Source organism: Mustela nigripes, chromosome 6, assembly GCF_022355385.1.
Source record: "Mustela nigripes isolate SB6536 chromosome 6, MUSNIG.SB6536, whole genome shotgun sequence".
Lineage (NCBI taxonomy): Eukaryota > Metazoa > Chordata > Mammalia > Carnivora > Mustelidae > Mustela > Mustela nigripes.
The window spans coordinates 123,676,109-123,700,340 of record NC_081562.1 but is presented as its reverse complement, the minus strand read 5'-3'; the positions used below and the strand labels follow the sequence as shown (position 1 = coordinate 123,700,340).

At 39.0% G+C, this 24,232-nt stretch overlaps 1 protein-coding gene across 8 annotated transcripts in view; it reads right to left on the bottom strand.

The window, feature by feature from the left end:
* Nucleotides 1-24,232, bottom strand: part of ABI1 (abl interactor 1) — a 116,973-nt gene that overhangs the window by 68,012 nt on the left and 24,729 nt on the right. For all 8 annotated transcript variants that reach the window (XM_059404143.1, XM_059404144.1, XM_059404141.1 and 5 more), the window contains exon 2: nucleotides 2,251-2,418. In XM_059404143.1, coding sequence (XP_059260126.1) covers nucleotides 2,251-2,418 — 168 coding nt within the window. The remainder of the gene's footprint in view (nucleotides 1-2,250; nucleotides 2,419-24,232) is intronic.

The window sequence follows — 24,232 nt, the reverse complement described above, 5'->3', positions numbered from 1 at the left end:
TAATTTTGGATGTTAAGTGCCCCTGAGAACTGAAAGTGTGAGAACTCAGAGAATTGACCCAGTTAGCACCTCTGCTGCAGAAACTTACTCCACCTTCCCAGTGCCTGGACAAACAACATCTGCCTACTTAGTCAAACCTAGGGTTTAACAATGATTTAAAAAAAGTATTTTTGTAATGATAAGTCTATCAACAGTACTTACAAACCTAAACATGTAGAGTATTATGTTAATAACATAGCTCCAAAATACATTAAAAATTATAAAAATTCAAAGAGAAATAGAATACATAAAAAACTAGAGTCAGAGATACAACATACCTTCCTCAACAATTAAAACAAGAAGAAAGAAAATCAGCATGGACACAGAAGAACTGAACAATATTATCAACCAACTTGACCTGATGAGTTTACAGAACAGTCCATCCAACTGCAACAAAAATATACATTCTTCTCAAGTGCACACAAAACATTTACCAAGAGGGACTACATTCTGGGTTATAAAACAATTTATAATAAAGTTGAAAGGAGTCATATCATATAGTATTTTCTTACTACCGCAGATTTAAATTAGAAGTCTACAGCAGAGAGATCCTTTGAAAATCTTGAAATATTTCCAAGTAGCCCCTAGGCCAGAGAAGAAACCAAAAAGGAAAATTGGGATTATTTCAAGCTGAATGAAAATGAAAGTACAACATACCTAAATTTGAGATATAGATAACACACTATTTCAAGGGAAAATTACAGACCTAAAACACCTGTAATAAAGAAAAGATAAAGGCTCTCAGACCTCAGTTTTTACTTTAAGAAAGTATAAAATAAGTAAGTTAATTCCAAGGAAAGGGAAAGATGAAATAATCAACTACAAAAATAAAAGTCAATACAGTAGAACAGAAGAACAGTACAGAAAATTAATGAAAACAAAGGCTGAGGATTTTATTTAGAAGATCAATAAAACTGATGAACTAGCCATACTAATCATTTAAAAGGAGAAAAGACACCAATTAAGAATATCAAGAATGAGACACATGACATCACTATAGATTCTTCAAATATTAAAAGAATAAGGGAATGTAATTAACACTCTTATGCAAATAAATGTAACAACATAGGTGAAATGGCCAAATTCCTGGAAAACTACAAAGCTTACTCAAGAAGAAACAGATAAAGAGAACAGCCCTGTATCTACTAAAGACATGAAACATAATGTCTAAACAGGGTGCTAAAACCACCCTGCCAGGAAAAAATCCCAGGCCCAATGGCTTCACTGGTGAATTCTAACAAACATTTAAAAGGTAACAAGAATCAATTCAACAGACACTTTTCCAAAGAAGTGCTGGGGGGAGAAGTGAAGGAAGATGTAATGGTATAGTCATTTTGGAAAATAATTCAGGCATAGAGTTAGTTATAAAGTTAAACAGACATCTACCACGTACCCTATCTACCATTCCACTCAAGAGGTATTTAATTTACCCAAGAGAGATAAAAACATACGGCCACATAAAGACTTGTACACAAATGTTCACAGACGTTTATCTGTAATAGACAAAACCCCAAAACAATCCAGATGTTCATCAACATGTCAATGGATGTTTTTTAAAAAGTGTAGCAATGGAGTAGTACTCAGCAATAAAAAAGTGAAATATTTTTACACATAATAACATGGATTAATCTCAAAATAATTATGCTGAAAAAGACAGAAAAACAGTATATAGCATATAATTCTATTTATATAAAATTCTAGAAAATACAAACTAATCCACAGTGATGGAGAATCTGAGAACAGGCGATAGAAAGGTAGGATAACAAAGAAGGCTGAAAAATTGGGGGGTGAGGTATGTTCATTATCTTGAATGTGATTATGGTCTCCGGGATAGTATGTGTATCAAAATCTGTAAAATTGTATGCTTTAATTATGTGCAATTTATTTTACCTCAAAAAAAGGCTTTAACAGTAGGATATCTGGTAATGGTTATACAACAGTATGAATACATTTAATACCAATGATCTATACACTGAAAAAAAAAATGGTTAAAATGATAAATTTCATGTTATGTTTATTTTATCACAAAAACAAAAAATTAAAAAAAAAAAGAAGAGTAGGTATACTGAACTCAAAGCTGAACCTAAAATAACTACAGTCATTAAGATGAGTAAAAGAATCCATATTTCTAGGCATCTACTTCTTTGACTATGTGACTTCTATTCTGCCAGTTGCTTAAATGTGAATGTAAAGCCTTTTACAAGCTATTACCTGTGAGATATGATTGATGGAAGATTCCATTCTCCGAAGCTGAGAGGCTTGGATATCCAGCAATTGGAGGACATTGTTAGCCAATGCATTTATCTGATAAGCAACACTAGCTAGGGACTGGGTTGTGTAGGCTTTGGTCTCTTCTAAAGCTTTTCTCTTGTCGGCAGCCTGAAAATAAGAACAACAACAAAAAAATACTTACTTATGTTAATGTTCATTAAACAGATATTCTTTAGAAAGGCAAAGTTACAATTATATTTTTTTTAATGGAAAGACCCAATAAAATAAAAAAACTTATCAGGTAAGTCTGATGATAGTTTCAGGACACTGCTGAGGCCATAGCAGAAATCTGCCTGGTGGGACCCACTGTCTCTTGAGTGGCCAATCCACTGAGGTCCACCAAAGGAGCCACCAAGTGCCTGTCATCAGAGGCATACATTACAGTTGGCTCTGAGTCACCTAAAGCCTCTCAAACCAATTTATCACATTACATCTTTAGAACCTTATGCCGGCCCCAAGCTCCCAACCCACTGTTGAGACTTCAGCTAAACCACTCTGTACTACTGCTGCCTCAGCATCCACTTTGTGTGGCTAAGGAGGCCTACAGGGGCCTTCAATTGACACTACCTCCTCCCACAAGTGCACGCTCTAGATAACAGCCCTCAAGGTCACAAGTAAATGTAAGTTCCAGATATGATTCCCCAAAACCCCCTTGTGATAAACAATCTCTCCAGTCTCTCAGCTCCTTCCCCTTTTGTGCCCCTTAAATAAGACCACCTTGGAGCTTATCAAATCCCTATTTATAGTTTTTGGTTTGAACAAGCCAATACAGAATTAGCCTGGAAAACCCAGAGCGCTGTACCTGAGGACCCTAATGAAAGCATGTACCCCCAAGTCCTGTTGCTCACTGCCTGCCTACACCCTGCACTGAACTCCCCGTGTCACCTGGAGACATCACACTGTGTACCCTAGGACCTGTGAGTAATAAACTTCTCTATTCCACTTTCCCTTGCAGTCTTTTTTTTTTTTTTAAAGATTTTATTTATTTATTCGACAGAGAGAGATCACAAGTAGGCAGAGAGGAAGGCAGGGAGAGAGAGGAGGAAGCAGGCTCCCTGCTGAGCAGAGAGCCCGATGCGGGACTCGATCCCAGGACCCTGAGATCATGACCCGAGCCGAAGGCAGCGGCTTAACCCACTGAGCCACCCAGGCGCCCCATCCCTTGCAGTCTTTTTATTGAACCTTGGCTCACCATCCGAGGCTCTACTTAACAAATGTTAACAAAAAATCCCAACACCTACCAACAATGAGAGATTAAATCCATTCCATCTTATATTCCTGTTTACATTCATCAACATCAGAACTCCAACCTCCCTGTTATCCATTATAACCACATCTCTCATTTCCACAAAAACTACTGTGAAATTTATAAAGCAAACCTTTACTACCATTCTTCCCAAAGTCCTGTACATAACTCAGAATTCAGGTGGTGAGAAAAGTTCAGAGGCAAAGTTCAAAGCAAAGCTCAGAATAAAGTTCCAAAAAAAGTGATAAACTCTATGTAGGGGGATCACAAATAAAGGGTAAATATCATTAATATATAATCTAAAAACGAAAAAGACCAAGAATCAATAAAGAAAAAAGAGGTCTAACAGTTCACAAAAAAGGCAATACAATCATTTTTAACCATTTGAAAAAATATTCAACCTGATTCACTTTAAAAAAGGAAATGCAGGGGCACCTGGATGGCTCAGTTGGTTGGACCACTGCCTTCAGCTCAGGTCATGATCCTGGAGTCCCGCATCGGGCTCCCAGCTCCATGGGGAGTCTGCTTCTCCCTCTGACCTTCTCCTCGCTCACGCTCTCTCTCACTGTCTCTCTCTCAAATAAATAAATAAAATCTTTAAAAATAATAATAATAATAATTACATTTAGGGGCACCCAGGTGGCTCAGTCAATTAAGCATTCAGCTCAGGTCATGATCTCATGGCCCTGGTACCAAGGCCGACATCCAGCTCCCTCCTCAACAGGGAGTCTGCTTCTCTCTCCCTCAGTCCCTCCCCCTCACTCATGTGCTAATGGATAAATAACTTCTTTAAAAAAGTAAGAACTAAAAAATAATTACATGTAAAATGTAGGGTTAAACAGGTTGGAGGGAGCATAGCTAACATTCTTTAAACATACCTTGTTTTATTATAGATTTGTTTTTAGAACTATGTAAATAATTTATACAATTATACAACAAAATTAAATTTTAAAAATTACCCAAAATTAAATATAAAATTAATCAAATGGGCCTGCATATCCAATTAGTGGCTTAACCAAAGGGGAAATAAAAAGGGACATCAAAGCACAGTAATTTGATTGTTCATTTTTTTTTTTGAGGGGGTCAGGGAGGGGCAGAGGAGAAAGCGGGAGAGAAAATTAAGCAGGCTCCACACCCAGTGTGGAGCAATGAGGGGCTCATCTCACCACCCTGAGGTCATAACCTGAGCAAAAATCAAGAGCTGGACACTTACTGACTGAGCCACCCAGTTGCCTCTTCATTGTTCATTCTTAATCGGATTTATCTTTAAAACAACCATAATTCGGGGGCGCCTGGGTGACTCAGTGGGTTAAGGCCTCTGCCTTCGGTTCAGGTCATGATCCCAGGGTCCTGGGATCCAGCATCGGGCTCTCTGCTCAGCAGGAAGCCTGCTTCCTCCTCTCTCTCTGTCTGCTTCTCTGCCTACTTGTGATCTCTGTCTGTCAAATGAATAAATAAAATCTTAAAAAAAAAAAAAAGACAACCATAATTCAAAGAGGAAAAAAATCCCTGAAACTACTTTTTAAAAGATTTTATTTATTTGACAGAGATAGCAAGAGAGAGAGCACAAGCAGTAAGAGTAGGAGAGGGAGAAGCAGGCCTCCCACTGAGCAGGGAGCCCCATGCAGGGCTTGATCCCAGGACCCTGGGATGGTGAGCTGAGCCAAAGGCAGATGTCCAATGACTGAGCCACCCCAAATTATCCTTTTCTTCAATGAATTGTCTTGGCACTTATTCAAAAATCAATTGACTGCAGAGAAGTGGGTCATTTCAGGGCTCTTTTTTGGGTTCCATTGTTAAATGGATGATCCTCATCTAGTACTATACTGAATTGATTACTGTAGATTTAGTTAACACCTTCTTTTCTTTTTTAAGATTTTATTTGTTTATTCGACAGAGAGAGAGAGAGAGAGAGACAGTGAGAGAGGGAACACAAGCAGAGGAAGTGGGAGAGAGAGAAGCAAGCTTCCAGCCAAGCAGGCAGCCTGATGCTGGGCTCAATCCTAGGACCCTGAGATCATGACCTGAGCTGAACGGCAAGACACTTAACCAACTGAGCCACCCAGGGTCCCCCTTGAGTAACTCTTGAAGACCAGTAGTTGGAAGTCCCCCAGATTTTTCTTTTTCAAGATTGTTTTAGATATTTTTAAGTTTTTTTGCACTTTCATGTAATTTTAGAATCAGTTTGTCAACTTCCACAGAAGAGCCTGCTGAAAATTTGAGTGGAATTACACTGAATCTATAAATCAATTTGGAGAAAACTGCCATTTAACAATACTGCATCTTCCAGTTGTGAACACAATAACCCACTCCTATTATTTAGGTCTAAAGACCTAATTGCTGAGAGAGTTTAAAGTTTTTGTGTACTGGGGCGCCTGGGTGGCTCAGTAGTTTATTAAAGCCTCTGCCTTTGGCTGAGGTCATGATCCCAGGGCCCTGGGATAGAGCCCCACATTGGGCTCTCTGCTCCATGGAGAGCCTGCTTCCTCCTCTCTCTCTGCCTGCCTCTCTGCCTACTTGTGATCTCTGTCAATTAAATAAATAAAATCTTTAAAGTTTTTGTGTACCAACTGCAAACATTTTGTTAAACTTATCCCTATATATTTCATATTTTTTTTTAAAGATTTTATTTATTTATTTGACAGACAGAGATCACAAGTAGGCAGAGAGGCAGGTGGGGGGGGGGGGAGGCTTCCCGGCTGAGCAGGGAGCCCGATGTGGGACTCGATCCCAGGACCCTGGGATCATGACCTGAGCTGAAGGCAGAGGCTTAACCACTGAGCCACCCAGGCGCCCCCATATTTTTGATGCTCTCACGAATGGTAGTTTTTATCATTTCAATTGCAACTGCAACCTTATAGAAGTACAACTGATCTTTGAATACTGACCTTGTAATCCTGCAACACTGCTATATTATTTGTTGCAGTTGCTTTTTTGTAGATTTCTTGGGCTATTATATACAGAGACAATCATTAAAGATGATTTTACTTCTTACTTTCCAATCTGTATACCTTCTACTTTTTCTTGCTTTACTGAATTGGTTTTCTGGGCATCTGACTTTTTTGAAGGTATATGCCCTTTATGAACCTAATGAAGTACTTCTACTCTTAGTATATTTACCAAATTAAGCAGATTTAATCTGGAGTGATACCTTGTTATTTTCAGTCATCCACTAAATTTTAGAGTTTCATCTGCCTTTTGTTTTTAGTCTACACGTTGCACTTTTCTTTCACAAGACTAGGAAAGACTAGCTTTGCACTAAAATCTAGTCGCCCTTCCTCTAGAGCATAGAATTATACTTTATTTTCCAGCTTCCCTAATCACATGGTCATAAACCTAAATATTGTCAATGGAATGATAGAGTTGAAATGGGTGCCACTTACAGGCCCAGGAATAAAACCTCCCATGAACGTTCCAATGCAATTCTTGAAGTAAAATGTAGTCCTACCAAAACAACTGAGTTACGTTAAACAGAAAATATTTTACAGTTTCCATTTTTAATTTATACTTAAAATAACTAAAACTAAGTGAAATTTAAAAATTCACACTAGCCACATTTTAGAAAGTGCCCAATACCCACATGTAGATTGCAGCTACTTTACTGAAAACAGTTATTATTTTCCTCTACAGGCCACTGAATTTAAAAGTAAAGTCTACACAAGAATTGCTGCTGTTGTTTATTTCAGTCTGTAAGTTTAGTATCCAATAGTTAGTCTCCCTCCTTTTTTTTTTAATACTTTAACTGAATCACTACCAACAGCTTTAGTATGTTCCAAGGTCATACAAAATGGATTATAAACTAAAAGACAAATAGCCAGCATTTCTCCAAGGAGCTAAAACAGATATTGTTAATTATAGCAGTCTTCTCTGTAAAGTCTAAAAACTCTTAACTAATCACTCCAGGAGTTGACATGGGATAGGAAACCCATTTGCCAACCCTGCCTTATGCCATTGATGAAGTCTGCTTAAAATGGAAATCTACATGTGCAGCTTTAAAAGAAAAAGTTACTTATTTAAAAGAGCTAAACTCAAAATAAACAATGTAGCCAAGAACTAAACAGGAAATTCCTTAGATAACTGAATTTTATGAACAGCCCATACATAAAACTAGCTGTCGTCCTCTTTCCTCCTCTACCTGTGGAAAGGAAGCTTTACTGAGTCAGGATCTGCTAGCTGGAGTAAAGAACATTTTCTTTCTTTCTTTCTTTCTTTCTTTCTTTCTTTCTTTCTTTCTTTTTTTTTTTTTTTTTTTTTTTTTTTTTTTTTTTTTTTTTTTTTTTTTTTTGGGGGGGGGGGGGGGGAGGGGACGGGGGTGTGGGGGTGGGGGGGGGGGGGGGGGGGGGGGGGGGGGGTGCCCGGGTGAGAGGCAGAGGGATACAGAGAAGCAGACTCCCTGCTGAGCAGGAAGGCTGCCGCAGGGCTTGATCCTAGGACTCTGGAATCACGACCTGAGCTGAAGACAGATGCTTACCCGACTGAGCCACCTGGCACCCCAAGAACATTTCTATAAAATATCTATACTTGTAAGTCCTTTTCTTGCCCTTCAAGGTGTCTACAAAGGCAGAGTGATCTTTATTTTTCCACTCCCTTAAGTGTAAATTACTAGCTATAAGCAATCTCTCTCATATCTATACATTTACCTTTAACAATATTTCCTTTCCCTCATTCTCTCAACCTTCTTCATCTCTTACCAGAGGAATAATCTTTTTTCTCTATCTCATGTAAATACTTGAATCTTAAAGAGACAGAGAACATCCTGGTCAGAACTATGCTTAAAAACTAATGCACTCTTGGGGCGCCTGAGTGACTCAGTGGGTTAAAGCCTCTGCCTTCGGCTCGGGTCATGGTCCCAGGGTCCTGGGATCAAGCCCCGCATTGGGCTGTCCGCTCCGTGGGGAGCCTGCTTCCTCCTCTCTCTCTGCCTGCTTCTCTGCCTACTTGTGATCTCTGTCAAATAAATAAGTAAAATCTTAAAAAAAAAAAAAAAAACTAATGCACTTTTATTTTTTTTTTAAAGATTTATTTATTTGAGAGAAAGATAGTGTGCGCACCATGAGAGAGAGGGAGAATGAGAATGAGCAGGGGTAGGCAGGGACAGAGGGAGAAGCAGACCCCCTGCTGAACAGGGAGCCTGACTCAGGGCTCAATCCCAAGACTCTGGGATCACAACCTGAGCCAAAGGAAGACGCTTAACCAGCTGAGCTACCAGATACCACAACTAATGCATTTTAAATGAAAACAAGTATTATATACTTTTTTAAAATTTTGCCTGCTTTTTAATAAAAGAATACAGAAAGAGAAAATTTTAAATGAAAAAAAATATCATGGTCCTATCATTCAAATAGAACATGTTAACATGTTAGTGTAATTTCTTCCAAGTCTCTCCAGTATGTGTTTGTATGAAGAATGTAAAAACTGACATTATATCCTACAGTTAATGTCCTGCTTTTTTTCATTAAATATACCATGAGCATTTCTCTATGTGCTAATCTTCCTTAGCATCTTTTTCAAAAAACAGTTTTCAATAGCTTCATGGTTTTGGCAGTAACCTGTTTGTTGCCTATCGCCTCATTTTAAATCCTCTAATATTAAGAACCTGATTTTAATGAAGGCATCAACGTATTAAGCCCTGTTTAAAAAAAAAAAAAATCTAATCTAATTTCTTCTAAATGACCAAACAAGAGATGGCATTATTTAGTAGTTGAAGGCATTCAGAGGAAAACATGTACAGTTACTTATGAATAAATATTGCCTACCTTTCCCCCTGAATAGTAAAGTATACACAAGTAGAAAGAATAATATGATAATCCCATATACTTGTCTTTCAACTTCAGTAAATATCATATTTAGTTTTATAAATTCACATTATAGGGGCCCCTGGATGGCTCACTCAGTTCAGCATCCAACTCTTGGTTTCAGCTCAGCTCATGATCTCAGGGTTGTGAGATCAAGCGCTGCATCAGGTTCCACACTGGGGCATGGAGCTTACTTAAGATTCTCTCTTTTCCCTTGGCCCCCTTTGCCCGCCCCCACATTTAAAAAATTTACATTTTACTTGGTTTTATAAGGCTGCAAAAATTGTTTTAATTTTAATACCGGCTCCACACCCAACATGGGGCTTCAACTCAGCACCCTGAGATCAAGACTCACATGCTTGAGGCACCTGGATGGCTCAGTGGGTTAAAGCCTCTGCCTTTGGCTCAGATCATGATCCCAGGGTCCTGGTATCGAGCCCCGCCTCCCCCGCCTCACGGAGCCTGCTTCCTCCTCTTTCTCTCTCTGCCTGCTTCTCCGCCTACTTGTGATCTCTGTCAAATAAATAAAATCTTAAAAAAAAAAAAGACTCGCATGCTCCACTGACTAAGCCAGCCACACGCCCCTGCAAAATTTTATATCTGGAATACATTAAAAATTAATTTTCACTTTTTTTTTTTAAATAAACTCAGAATGTTTTTCTTAGAAAGCATCTTGGACCGCCTGTCTGGCTCAGTCAGTAGAGAGAGTGACTCTTGATCTCAGAGTCATAAGTTTGAGCCCTGTGTTGGGCATGGAGCCCACTTAAAATTTAAAAAAATAAATTAAAAAGGGGCACCTGGCTGGCTCAGTCAGTGAAGCATACAACTCTTGTCCTCAGGGTGTTAAGTTCGAGTCCCACATTAGATGTAGTGATTACTTAAAAATAATAAAAGATCTTTAATTTTTAAAAAAGTATCTTAAAAATTATATACCTTTTTAATAGACAATTTTAGTCATAGGAAATAACAAATTTCAATACTGTCATTTTCATCTAGCTCTACCTTAAATCTGTTTTCCTCAAACAGTAGGCACTGCTGACTCATTAAATGTGCTTATTTATACATTTTACAAGTTCAATAAAATTAATCATTTTCTTCCAACTCTTTATAATAACATTTTAGCTATATAATTAAGCTCCAAATATCAACCTATAGGCTAACATTAAAAGTGCCATTCTAGGGGCACCTGGGTGGCTCAGTGGGTTAAAGCTTCTGCCTCTGGCTCAGGTCATGACCCCAGGGTCCTGGGATCGAGCCCCGCATCAGGCTCTCTGATCGGCAGAGAGCCTGCTTCCCTTCCCCTTCCCCTCTCTCTTCCTGCCTCTCTGCCTACTTGTTATCTCTGTCTGTCAAATAAATAAATAAAATATTTTTTAAAAAAAAGTGGTATTCTAAGTTAGGGCCCTACTTTATTAAAAGATGTCCTGTATGGAAAATGGAGCCCGGACGCAGAACATACACTAGTATAACACTTCAAAAAAACAATATGATTTGAATTACAATATTCTCTTTCTTACCCTTCCTTAAAGTCTGCCAAGAGGGCTTAAAGAAAGTTTGATTTCTTTGAAAAACAGTAACTTCTCTCCACCCTAACTGCAAGTGGCTTAATGACCCTACTTAGGTAACAAATAGGGGGTTCTCATGTGCTTTCAAAAAAAGTTTTCTGCTGGGGCGCCTGGGTGGCTCAGTGGTTGGGCCTCTGCCTTAGGCTTGGGCCATGGTCCCGGGGTCCTGGGATCGAGCCCCACCATCTGGCTCTCTGCTCAGCGGGGAGCCTGCTTCCTCCTCTCTCTCTGCCTGCCTCTCTGCCTACTTGTGGTCTCTGTCTGTCAAATAAATAAATAAAATCTTAAAAAAAAAAAAAGTTTTCTGCTATCTTGCTTTTGTGTCTTTATCTTTTTCCCCCCTTTCTAGAAATGTCACATCCTATCTTTTAGTAACTTTTTTTTCTTTTAATAACTTTAAAATGACCTCTAATCCAAACCTCCCAGAAACTTTTTCAAAGTCAGTATTTTTCCAACAGAGTATTTTATAAGTTTATATAAGGCTTTTCCAATTACTTTATGGAAGCAATTTCATGACAATCCATTAAAAAAACAACCTAAATCTACAAAAAAAATACTCTATTTCAGTGACTCTAACAAACTAGCTACAGTTAGATGCACCACTTTTATGTAACACTAAGAAAAAACCTGCCAACTGTGTCAGAATGCTTTCTTACAAAGAATTAAATTACCTTATAATTACAGGAAATATTTTTTCATACTTATCTAGATGGTCACTTTATGTCAGTGTTAATCATAAAGTAATAAAATCAGCTAGAAAATTCATATTCAAAGTTATCCAAATTCCAGAAACAAACAAACAAAAAGAAAAAACCCTTTTTTAAGGGGGGAGAGAGGCAGAGGGGAGAAGGAGAGGGTTTTTTGTTTTGTTTGTTTGTTTTTTTAAGGTTTTATTTATTTGAGAGCAGGAAAGGGTATACAAGCAGGTGAGGAGAAGAAGCAGCAGCCAATTCCCACTGAGCACAGAGCACAACACAGGGCTTAATCCCAAAACCTCAAGATCATGACCTGAGTCAAATCAAGAGTCGCATGTTTAACCAACTAAGCCACCCAGGCATCTCCCCAAAAAAACTCTGTATCATTTGTATGATTCAAAATCTACCCAAAGATTTTTCAAAACTATTGTCATGTCTACCTAGTTTCCTTAAAACTAAAATAACCTTACCCTTCAACCCTATTTTTCATGTTCAAAACACAGATATTATCTTAAAAATCCAAACCAGTGCACCTGGGTGGCTCAGTGGGCTAAAGCTTCTGCATTTGGCTCCGGCCATGATCTCAGGGTCCTGGGATCGAGCCCTGCATCAGGCTCTTTGCTCAGCGGGGAGCCTGCTTCCTCCTCTCTCTCTCTCTCTCTGCCTGCCTCTCTGCCTACTTGTGATCTCTCTCTCTGTCAAATAAATAAATAAAATCTTAAAAAAAAAAAAAAATTCCAAACCAACTGGGGCATTTGGTTTGGCATCCAACTCTTGGTTTTGTCTCAGGTTACTGGGCTCTACCCTGGGAGTCTGCTTGAGATTCTTTCTGTCCCTCTGTCCCTCTCCCTGCTTGTACTCATGAACTCTCTTTCTCAAATAAATAAAACTTTTTTATAATTATATAAATAATAATAATTTTTAAAAAAACAAACCAGCTGTCTTACAGGAAGTCCTATAACCTGGATTTGTCTGATTATTTCCTTATGACTAGATTCTGATTAAATCAAGTGGCAGGAATACTATTAAGTGGTGCTGTGAACTTTCCACTGCAGTTGACATTGTATCTTTTAAGGTAAGGCTCTATCATTATTTCCAGAATTTTCTTCCAAGCTCCTGACACCAATTCTGTACATTTTGATGCTAGTGCTAACTTAATCTTACCAGAAGGTGTCACCTCCCAAAACTGTCTTAAGGCAAAACCCAGGACTCTATTCTCTCCTCAAATGGTCCATAAATGATCTGTTAACAGGTTGTAATAACCAAGATAAACCCCCAGCAAAAACAACCAAGTTCACACAAGTACGAGGACTACTCCTCTGGCTGACAGCTTTTTAATTGTAAAATGCATCCCAATTTCAGAAATGTTAAAATGAAGGGGTGAGGAGGAAGTTTCTTAGAATTGATTATATATATAGTATATAAGAAACCCTTCTTAGTCTAGGGGCCCTGTATTTTTTTTTTCCTCTTAAAGATTTTATTCATTCATTTGTTACAGAGAGAGCAACAGCAGGGTAAAGGGGCAGAGGGAGAAGGAGAAGTAGACTCCCCGCTGAGCAAGGAGCCTTCTAAGGGCCCTTAAAAAAAAAAAAATGTTAATGCTAATAGGAAGAATTTAAAATCTCAAGTGTTAACACCTATAACAGGAAGAGTTTTACATACCATAAAGTACACAAAACATCTACTTTGCTGAAGGCCAACCTAAGGTTTGGTTGGTTTGAGACCCGAGAACTTTCCAGGAGGAATCCATAATCATTTTGTGTAGAGGAATGAGAGGATGAAGGGAGGAAAAGAGCACACAGGCCAAATGCTGGTTCATACTGACAAATAAACCTATTAAGCATGGAGTCATGAGGATTAGGGTATGCATATACTCAATACCCAGCTAGCACTGAAAGGATATAATTTTCTCCAACACAATTCCCATTTCAAAAAAAGTGAAAAATAAAAAGAAATCCTACCAGGTTATGGCAAATATCCAGCAAAAAGAACAAACTGTTTGCATAACAATTCAAGTTGAAACCTAGTTATTGTAAGCTTTAGAACAGCTCCTCCTACCATCTCCCACTTAAGCAACTGTGAACAGGCCAATGAGCTTCCAGCAAAATCTAGCTTCCAGCAAAAGTCTCACTACCCTTGCTTATGCTCTGTCAAATAAATAAAATCTTAAAAAAAAAAAAAAAGACATTTTTAAAAACAGGCTTAATGGAAGAACTGTAAGAACCCAGTTTTCAAAAGAGCAACTACTTTTTTTAAAGATTTTATTTATTTGAGAGAGAGAAAGAGAATGAGCACAAGAGAGCACAGCAGGGGAGAGAGAGGAGGAGGCTCCATGGAGAAGGGTTCGATTTTAGGACCTTGGGATCATGATTCAAACTGAAGTAGCAGCTTAACCAACTGAGCCACTCAGATACCCCAAGAGGAACTACATTTAAACACAAAATTAGTTACACACTTAAGTACTATTAACAGAATATATTCCATGCTTAGGTTCAAGACACTAGCTTCCTTCCATTAAATCCATGTTAACTAATCATATGATCTTCTTTCTTAAAAGAATTACACTGAGAGGGGTGGTGAGTGGGGAGAGGGTTTAAAAAGGTAACAGGCACTTTTTTTTTTCTTTGAAGATTTCATTTATTTTAGAGAAAGACCACGTGTAGGAGGGGAGAGTGGGGCAGAGAAGGCGGGAAAGGGAAAAGGAGAGAATTTCAGGCCAGCTCGGCAATAAGCATGGAACGCGACGCAGGGCTCAATCCCACCACCCTAAGATCATCACCTGAGCCAAAACCATGGGGAGAATGCTCAACTGACTAAGCCACTGAAGTGCCCCAAGAAGTGCACTTGTGATGAGCACTGGCTGTTGTATGGAAGTGTTGAATCACTATATTATATGCCTAAAACTAATATTATAGGTGTATATTAATTAACGAATTAAAATAGAAACTTAAAAAAGAATTCAGCTGAAAGAGCCACTGTGATCAAGAGTGTACGTTGGGGGGTGCCTAGGTGGCTCAGTGTTTGTTAAAGCCTCTGCCTTCGGCTCAGGTCATGATCCCAGGGTCCTAGGATCGAGCCCCACATCGGGCTCTCTGCTCAGCAGGGAGCCTGCTTCCTCCTCTCTCTGACTGCCTCTTTGCCTACTTGTAATCTCTGTCAAATAAATAAATAAAATCTTAAAAAAAAAAAAAAAAAAGGAGTGTACGTTGGCCAAGCACTTTCACATACTGCTGGAGGGTCCAACAGGACAACATGTATAACAATTCTTTAAAATGCATATATTCTTCAGTTCTAGGAATTTGCCCCCAAAAAATAAAAGTTCAAGTACAAAAACAAAACAAAACAAAACCAAAAAAACAAAAGCAAAAACAGAACACTTATGTTTATGGATGTCCAACCATCTCTGTTTATAATCACAGGGGGAAAAAAAGAGAACTAATCTAAATGACTAATGACAGGTGATTAAAAAAAAATTCCTATACTGAATGCTATGTAGTCAATAAAAGTGACCGATATTTACCAACAAGTAAAGTGTGTTAAGTCAGGGTTCAAACTGGGAAGCAAGCCACTAAGACTAAAAGAATTAATTATAGAATTTCACCTTACACAATTATAGAAACAGGTGGGAAAGCTGAGATAGTCCATAAGGGAAGCAGAAGGATCAGAAAGTCATCAATCAATTTGAGAAACCAAACACACCCAGCTGGAGAATGGGGTTGCAAGGAAATGCTCCCGGGGAGATCTGGGAAGCCAGGCTTCTGCAGGTCTCTATCAGCTGAGGGGCCTGATGCCACTGCTGACCAAATGTCAACCACCAGGAAAAAGAGCTACATGCAGAGCAAAGGAGACCGAAGTCAAGCTGGAACCCACCAACACCTCTGTGCCTCTTACTACATCTAACCACAAAAACCTTTAGAGGTTAATAAATGTTGCTCACACAAATTCTCTTAGCCAATTTTAACCCATGACCATACAGGAAAGGAACCCTACTATAAACTATAAGATACATAGTTTCTACTTAAGTAAACTGAAAGAATACGAATCACCACAGTACCCTCTGTCAATATGGTATATGTACAAACCTCTTTCATCATATTTAACCTCTGAAGAAAGTTAATAGCAAAAACATGCTTTAGTCTAACATGATACACTCATCCTCTAACAACCAAAATGATTCTATCTCCCCAGAAGAGAATACAAAGTCTACTCTCTTAAGTAATGTTCATTTCTTTTCTAGCTGGCTGAGTTGTACTTCCCCTTTGATATCCTTAAATCCTGAAATATTAAGTTAACCCACTATTAACACACCTAAAGCTAAATATAAGAGAGGTGGGGAGAGAGGAGAAAAAGAATTGCTTAATACATACACAAAGTTTAAGGTACAGAACAAATACTCATAAATACTAGAGTTTTCATTCTGTAACTGTTCATGAGGTCATAGCTAGTATTTATAATGTTCTTCCACTATCTACCACATATTCCATTTGCCTTCAGCAATCATCTCATCTGGTTGTTATTCCTTGCCTGGTGTGCTGACTCAAACCACTGCCATCAGCAGCCCTGCCTATATTCAGTTGTTTTAGTAATAGTATAGTACTAAAATTAGTATAATATTGGCATATTATATCACAGTTATACACACACACACACTCACACAAAGTAGACAGATATCCCTGGATAATGAGATATAGGTGATTTTTAATATTCTTTATTTTTTTCTATATTTGATTTTTTCAATGATCATCATTTCAATAATGAGATTATTTTTACTAAGAAAATTCTGTTTATATACTCTTAATGGAAAAAAGAAAAACACATATCTTCACATATAGTGTGACCTAATTTTTTTTTTTTTAAAGATTTTATTTATTTATTTGACAGACAGAAATCACAAGAAGGCAGAGAGGCAGGCAGAGAGAGAGGAGGAAGCAGGCTCCTTGCGGAGCAGAGAGCCCGACGTGGGGCTCGATCCCAGGACTCTGGGATCATGACCTGAGCCGAAGGCAGAGGCTTTAACCCACTGAGCCACCCAGGCGCCCCAGTGTGACCTAATTTTGCTTGGTATAATTAAATACCTATGCAAACTAACCAGATATGGAGAGGAGATACACCAGCATTACTTATGATTACATCAGGATTATATATAACAATTTCTGTTTTCATCTTCATTATTCTGTGGAATTTCCAAATGTTCTACAATCACCATGTAACATTTTTACTGTAACAATCTTGCAGACTTCAGGAAACTAAAAGTAAGGCTAGTCATACCACCTCACTACCATCCCATCAAACAGAAAAGGGAAAAGAGCAAGAACTTGAATCTTTGATAATACTAAGCTAAAGAATTAGTCAACCCTGGAATAACCCAACTTTGGAATTTCTTTTCATATAAAATAATATATGTTCATATTGTTTAAGCCTCAGTTCTTTTTTTTTTTTTTTTAAAGATTTTATTTATTTATTTGACAGACAGATCACCGGTAGGCAGAGAGGCAAGCAGAGAGAGAGGAGGAAGCAGGCTCCCCGCCGAGCAGAAAGCCCTATGCAGGGCTCGATCCCAAGACCCTGGGATCATGACCTGAGCCGAAGGCAGAGGCTTTAACCCACTGAGCCACCCAGGTGCCCCCTCAGTTCTTTTTTATTAACTACAGCCAAATGCATCTTTAATAATTTTTATATAGGAGGGGGCAGAGTACATTCCGAAAAAAGGGTTTTGGTTAAACTTGAAACAACTTACACTAATTCTCATCATACATACAAAAAATCTATTAGGGGGGCGCCTGGGTGGCTCAGTGGGTTAAGCCGCTGCCTTCGGCTCAGGTCATGATCCGGAGTCCTGGGATCGAGCCCCGCATCGGGCTCTCTGCTCAGCAGGGAGCCTGCTTCCTCCCCTCTCTCTGCCTGCCTCTCTGCCTGCTTGTCATCTCTCTCTGTCAAATAAATAAATAAATAATCTAAAAAAAAAAAATCTATTAGGGTAACTCCCAAATTATCAAGGCCATTTTCTAAACAGGTCCACTAATTTACAGCTGGTTGTGTTACTCATTCCAATCTTTTCTGAGGGGCTCCTCAGTGGTGTAGTAGAGGTTGAGCATCTGACTCTTGGTTTCACCTCAGGTCATGATCTCAGCACAGAGTTTGCTTGAGATTCTCACTGCCTCTCCCTCCGGCCCTCACCTTCTCTTTCTTTCTCAAATAAATAAATCTTTTTTTTTTTTTTTTAATGTTATCTGTGGACGACCTGAGTGACTCAGTCGGTTAAACATCTGTCTTCAGCACAGGTCATGATCCCAGTGTCCTGAGATGGAGACCCACAGTGGGCTCCCTGCTCAGTGAAGAATCTGTTTCTGTTTCTCCATCTCCCTCTGCTGCTCCCCCTGCTTGTGTGTGCACTTGTGCACTCTCTCTGTCTAATAAATAAATGAAATCTTTAAGTATTATCTGAGAAATCAGTCTAGTGTGACCTTCACATAAAGCAATTATATTTTAATCTGGATTAGTCTCCTCAGACAGCCATAACAAAATGTTGAATGGCTTCAACACCACAAATTTATTTTCTAACAGTTTTAGAGGATGAAAAATCCAAGATTAGCATTCTGCTTCTGGTGAGGGCTCGCTTCCTGGCTTGCAGAGGTCTACCTTTTCAAAATGTTCTCACATGGTGGAGAGAGATTTATCTCTGGTGTTTTTCCTCTATTACAAGGACTCCAGTTCTATCACAGCCACACCCTAAACCTCATTTAACTTCAATCACCTCCTTAAAGGTGCTATCTCCAACACAGTCACAAGGAGAGATTAGAGCTTCAACATATAATTTGAGGCAAGGGAACATAATCCAAAACCTCAAACATTAGGAAATACAGACTTCTTACTAACACCCAAAATATATTCTTGATAGTAGTACGTTTAATGGCTATATATCTAGTTTCCAAAGCACTTTCACACAGTAAACTAAGCAGACATCCTGGTTTCACAGATCAGGGCACTATATAAAGCTCAGAGATATTAATTTGTACAAGTACCCTCTAACTAGTTAACAGAGGAGTAAGGACTAGCACCCAGGTCTGCAGCTTCATCCAGGGGTCTTTACACAGCTCTTACTATTGTCACATGCACTTAAAGAACCAAAATTTTATTTCCCCTAACATTCTGAACAACAGAAGCAGCTTGGGGATCAGAAAGAAGAAGGGCAACGAGCAAAAGATAGGATTCAAAGCAGAATGCAATGAACAAGAACATCAGACTGGAGGTGAGCAAACTTCAGTAGTCAGCAAGCACAAGGGGGAAATAAACCACAAGGCCAGAGAAATCCTACAGACCCTTGAGGAATCTGGACTTCATCCTGAGGCTACAAAGGAGCCACAGAAGAATTTTCAGGAAGAAAAAGCATGAACTAGGTTTTGAATTTAGAAAGAACACTTCAGCTGCAGTTTTACAAAGTGGACTGAGAAAACACAGAGAAGACAAGAATGGAGACAAGAATTCTGTTTTAGTATGTACTCTGTACCACACACAAGAAAGGCATCTATCTTTATGTTAAATATCCCATTTAGAATAACTTACAATGAGGAAAATGAAATTTGTTGAGGTTAAGTAATTTGCCCAAAGTACCACTAGGAAAACAGAATCCCTATATTTCCAAAGGCCACGGTCTTCAACTATACCACACTGACTCCCAGTCTATAATTCTAAGATAGAACAAAATACAATTCTAATGTGTCAGAGTGAAACTACTAGAGTAATTCCTCTAAGCTTAACCACCCCAAGTCTTCATTAACTAATTTGTATACCAAAAGAATTCTAATTTACTGGAAGGGAAGAGAAAGAGAAAGCTGATTTCCTCAGGACAGTTGAGAATGTTTTGATCTTCAAAACAATTAAAGCTCTGAATTAGAGGTTGTATAAAGGAGAAAAACAAAAATTAGACATTTAACACTTTTCCAAGTTATTCCTCACTAAAGTAACAAATTCACATCTTCAATTCATCCTCAAATAAATGTGACTCCATCAGGAAATTGCTTAAGGACCATAATGTATCCTTTTGTAAACTATTAGGTAAGGTGGCAGTTAATACTGTCACAATCAGTACCACCCTTAATTAACTGACTGGAGAACAACAAAGTACTTCTGCGTTTAAAAAAAAAGAGGTTCTATAAATACCAACAAAAGTACCTTGTCCTAGCACTGACTCTATTTCCTCACTTACACCAGCTTACAATGGTCTCACAAGAATCCGCCTTGGCCAGTGCCATCCTAGTGATTCATTAACCACATTTTCCAAACCAAAGATCAGGACCAGTATGACACTATCTGAAAAATTATATTTACCCTGATTTCTTAATCTGTTATATAAAAGTATGAGAACTGTAAAAGTTTAAGACTCAATTAATAAAACTTTACTGAAATCAACTGAATTTTTTAAGTACAGCCATGTCAAAAAGAGATGTAGAATCATTTGTGTAGCTGATCTAAAAAATCTGAGATATAACAGAGATGTTCTGTTCACACAGATCAGTTATAAAGTAGACACAAAAGAGGAAGAAATACTTCATTAATAAATTGCCAGATACTGAATCCAAACCAAATAATTTAACCAGTTAGAAATCTAAATGTCAGGGGCACCTGGGTGGTTGAGTCAGTTAAGCATCTGCTTTTGGCTCAGGTCATGATCCCAAGGTCCTGGAACACAGCCCACATCGGGCTCCCTGCTCAATGGGGAGCTTGCTTCTCCCTCTCCCTCTGCCCCATCCCCATTCATGTTCTTTCTCTCGCTCTGAAATAAATAATCTTTTAAAAATTTCAAAAAGAAAAAAGAAATCTAAATGCCAACGAAGGGGATACAATAACATTAAAAGAAAGCTACCAGGGTGCCTGGGTGGCCCATTCCGTAAGAGTACCTGACTTCAGGGCACCTGGGTGGCTCAGTGTTAGGTTAAGCCTCTGCCTTCAGCTCAGATCCTGATCTCAAGACCCTGGGATCAAGCACCACATTGGGCTCAGCAGGGAGCCTGCTTCCCACCCCCCACCCCCACCCCCCGCCTCTGCCTGCCTCTCTGCCTACTTGTGATCTCTGTCTGTCAAATAAATAAATAAAATCTTTAAAAAAATAAAAAAAAAAGAATACCTGACTTCAGCTCAGGTCATAATCTCAGGGTCCTGGGATTGAGTCCTGTTTGGGCTCCAAGCTCAGGAGGGAGTCAGCTTGTCTCTCTCCCTCTCGTTCTGCCTATCCGCCCCCCACCAACTGGTGCTCTGTTTCTCTGTCAAATAAATATATAAAATCGTTTTTTTTTTTAATTAAAGAAAGCAAGCTGCCTAACACAATATGTACATTATCTATATAAGGAAAACCATAAAACTCTTATGTAAGAAATCAAAGAACTAAATAAATGGAGGTATTTCATGGTCATGAAGAGGAAGACTCAATATTGTCAAGATGTCACTTATTCCCAACTTGATCTATTCAATGCAATCGCAATCAAAATCTTAGAAAGTTATTTTGTGAATACTGACAGATTCTAACTAAAGTTTACATGGAAAGGTGGTATCAGCAAGATAGCCAAAAAAGATATCCTCCATCATAACCACCTTCAGCCACAACAATCTGGCAACCATCTACAGACAAAAGTGTCTTTGTAAGAGTTATAAGATCCAGAGAAGCCAAAAAGAAAAAAAGAGAGAGAGCCAAAGAGATGATGAAATCTAGTGTAGTCCTGTTCTAAGAAGACAGGCCAGCACCCAGGCAGCTGACTCGACTGCAGTCTTGACTACAGACTCAGAATCAGCTCCATACAGAGGAAATGACTCGGCTCCAGCCCCAGTTACCTTTGGTTCAGACTAGTACCGTCTTTCAAGGGATCCAGGAGGACTCTCACCCACCCATGCATAAGGTAAAAAACACACACACACTGGTCCTGGATGTGGATGCTGAAGCGCCCCATGAAGCAGCTCCAGCTCCTCACAGCTGGAGTCCAAGAGCCCCTGGACAACATGAATTCAGACAATCACCCACAGATAAGAAAACCTCTGGGAAGTCCAGGAGTCCAGTGGAAAAGTTCCTGCACACCACTGGGGGGGAAAAAATTTGAAATAAGATGCTTTGTAAAGGATAAAAGGAATATTTTGACTTTATCCACATTACCCCTCATCCAAGAAAGCTCCAAAATGGCTCAGTGCCAAGAGAGCCCTTCTCTGCCAACAGTTTCTCCTCTGAGGAAAACTTAGAGTGTGTGAGGGAGTGCCTGATTTCCCTGGATGTGTGACACACTACTGAAGAAGCCCATTTCTTTCTTGCCCCACCCAAAATACTAAGTCATGAGCTGCATGACTGGGGGTGGTGAGCAACTGAGAGACTAGCAGCCAGACTCAGAATAGAGGGCCCAACCATGAGTTGCTGGAAAGACCTTGCCTATGGATCCTCCCCAAACTGGCCTACAGGAACAACTAGTGCCCCATGTGGCTGACCCCCATAAACCCCTACTTCATCACTGGCTCCCTGTGAACCTGACAATGGTAAAAGTGAGCTTTTGTGGAAAAAAAAAAAAAGCAAAAAGCACACACAGAAAGCCAGCCCAAATCTGCAAGCCTGGGCAACATCATTAACTTGAGCATGTAAACACCACGTATGTGAAATCCAAAAGTAGGCATTCAGCACCTGACTTCGCACTCTGTAGAATCAAAAAAGACCACGGAAGCTTAAGAATTCTGCCACAAAGAGAAGCAAGAAATCTGAAGCAGGCATAGCTGGGGAAGATCTGCAAAGGCCTCAGAATCCCTAGCAGAGCTAACAGAAGAAAGTTCTCTCCTCCAGTCAATCAGTAAAAACTGGAGGAGGGGACTGCTACTTGAAATGTTAAGACAGCAACACAAGAATTCAAGGAACATGGAGATTCAAGCAAAAAGGACATCATCAAAGGCTCACAATAATTTCCTAGTAAACAATGCCAAGGACAGAATGCAAAATAGCTCTTTTGAGGGATGCCTCGGTGGCTCAGTCCTTAAACCTTGGCCTTTGACTCATGTCATGATCCCAGAGTCCTGGGATCGAGCCCCACCTGGAGCTCCCTGCTCAGCAGAAAGCCTGCTTCTCTCTCTCCCACTCCCCCTGCTTGTGTTCCCTCTGGCTGTCTCTCTCTGTGAAATAAATAAATAAAATCTTAAAAAATAAAAAAATTAAAATAAAAAACAGCTCTTTCAGGTAGCTTAATGAGCTACAAGAAAACTGCTATTTTTTTTAAATCAGCAAAAACAATATAATAAGAAATTTAACAAAGAGACAAAATCATAACAAAAATAAATGGGAAATTCTAAAGCAAAAGAATATAAGGAAACAGAAAATGCAACAGAGATCATCAACAGCAGCATGGATCAATCAGAAGAAGAATCTGTAATGTAGAAGACAGGGTCTTTAAAATTACCCAGTCACTGGAGAACAAAGAAAAAGAATGAAAACAAAGTGAAAAAAGCTTATGTGACTTTGGGATAGCATAAAAAGAAACAATCTGTGGGTGCCTGGGTGGCTCAGTGGATTAAGCCTCTGCCTTTGGCTCAGGTCATGATTCCAGAGTCCTGGGATGGAGCCCTGCATGGGGCTCTCTGCTCAGCAGGGAGCCTGCTTCCCTTCCTCTCTCTCTGCCTGCCTCTCTGCCTACTTGTGATCTCCGTCAAATAAATAAATAAAATCTTAAAAAAAAAAAAAAAGACACAAAATCACCAGCAACTAAAGCAAAAATAAGTTAGGTGGAACTGCATCAAACTAAAAAGCTACATAACATAACAAACATAACAAAAACAAAAAAAGAAAACCACACACAATCAACAGAATGGTAAGGCAACCTACAGAATAGGAGACAGTATTTGCAAACCCAAAATTTGTATATATATATACATATATATGTATATATATACATTGTAGGAATTCCGTGTATGTGTATGTGTGTGTGTGTGTGTGTGTGTGTATATATGGAATTCCAACAATTCAACAGCAAGCAAGCAAGCACACAAATAAATAAGGCAGAGAACCCGAAGACTTTTCCAAAGAAGACATACAAATGGCCAACAAGTACATGAAAAGATGCTCAATACCACTAATCACCAGAACGAGGCAAATCAAGGGTGACTAGCTAGCTGGCTCAGTCAGGAGTGAATGAGACTCCTGATCTCAGGGTTATGAGTTCAAGCTCCATATTGGGTGTAGAGATTATTTCAAACAGATTAAAAATTTTTTTAAAAAGAAGAAAGAAAAGGCAGAAAATAACCTTAAAAAATACATATCAAAACCATAATGAGGCTATCACATCACACCTATTAGAATGGCTGTCATCAAAAAGACAAGCCATGGGACACCTGGGTGGTTCAGTGGGTTGAATGTCCAACTCTTGATCTCAACTCAGTTCTTGATCTCAGGGTTGTGAGTTCAAGCCCCACGCTGGGCTCCACACTGGGCATGGGGTCTACTTTAAAGAAACAAAAAAAGACTATCGATAAGACATAACAAGCACTGGTGAGGACGTAGAAGAAAAGGAAACCTTTTGGCATGTGACCAACTGGTGTGTGTAAACTGGTGCAGTCACTATGGAAAACACTATGAAGGTTCCCCCCAAAAATAAAAATAAATTACTA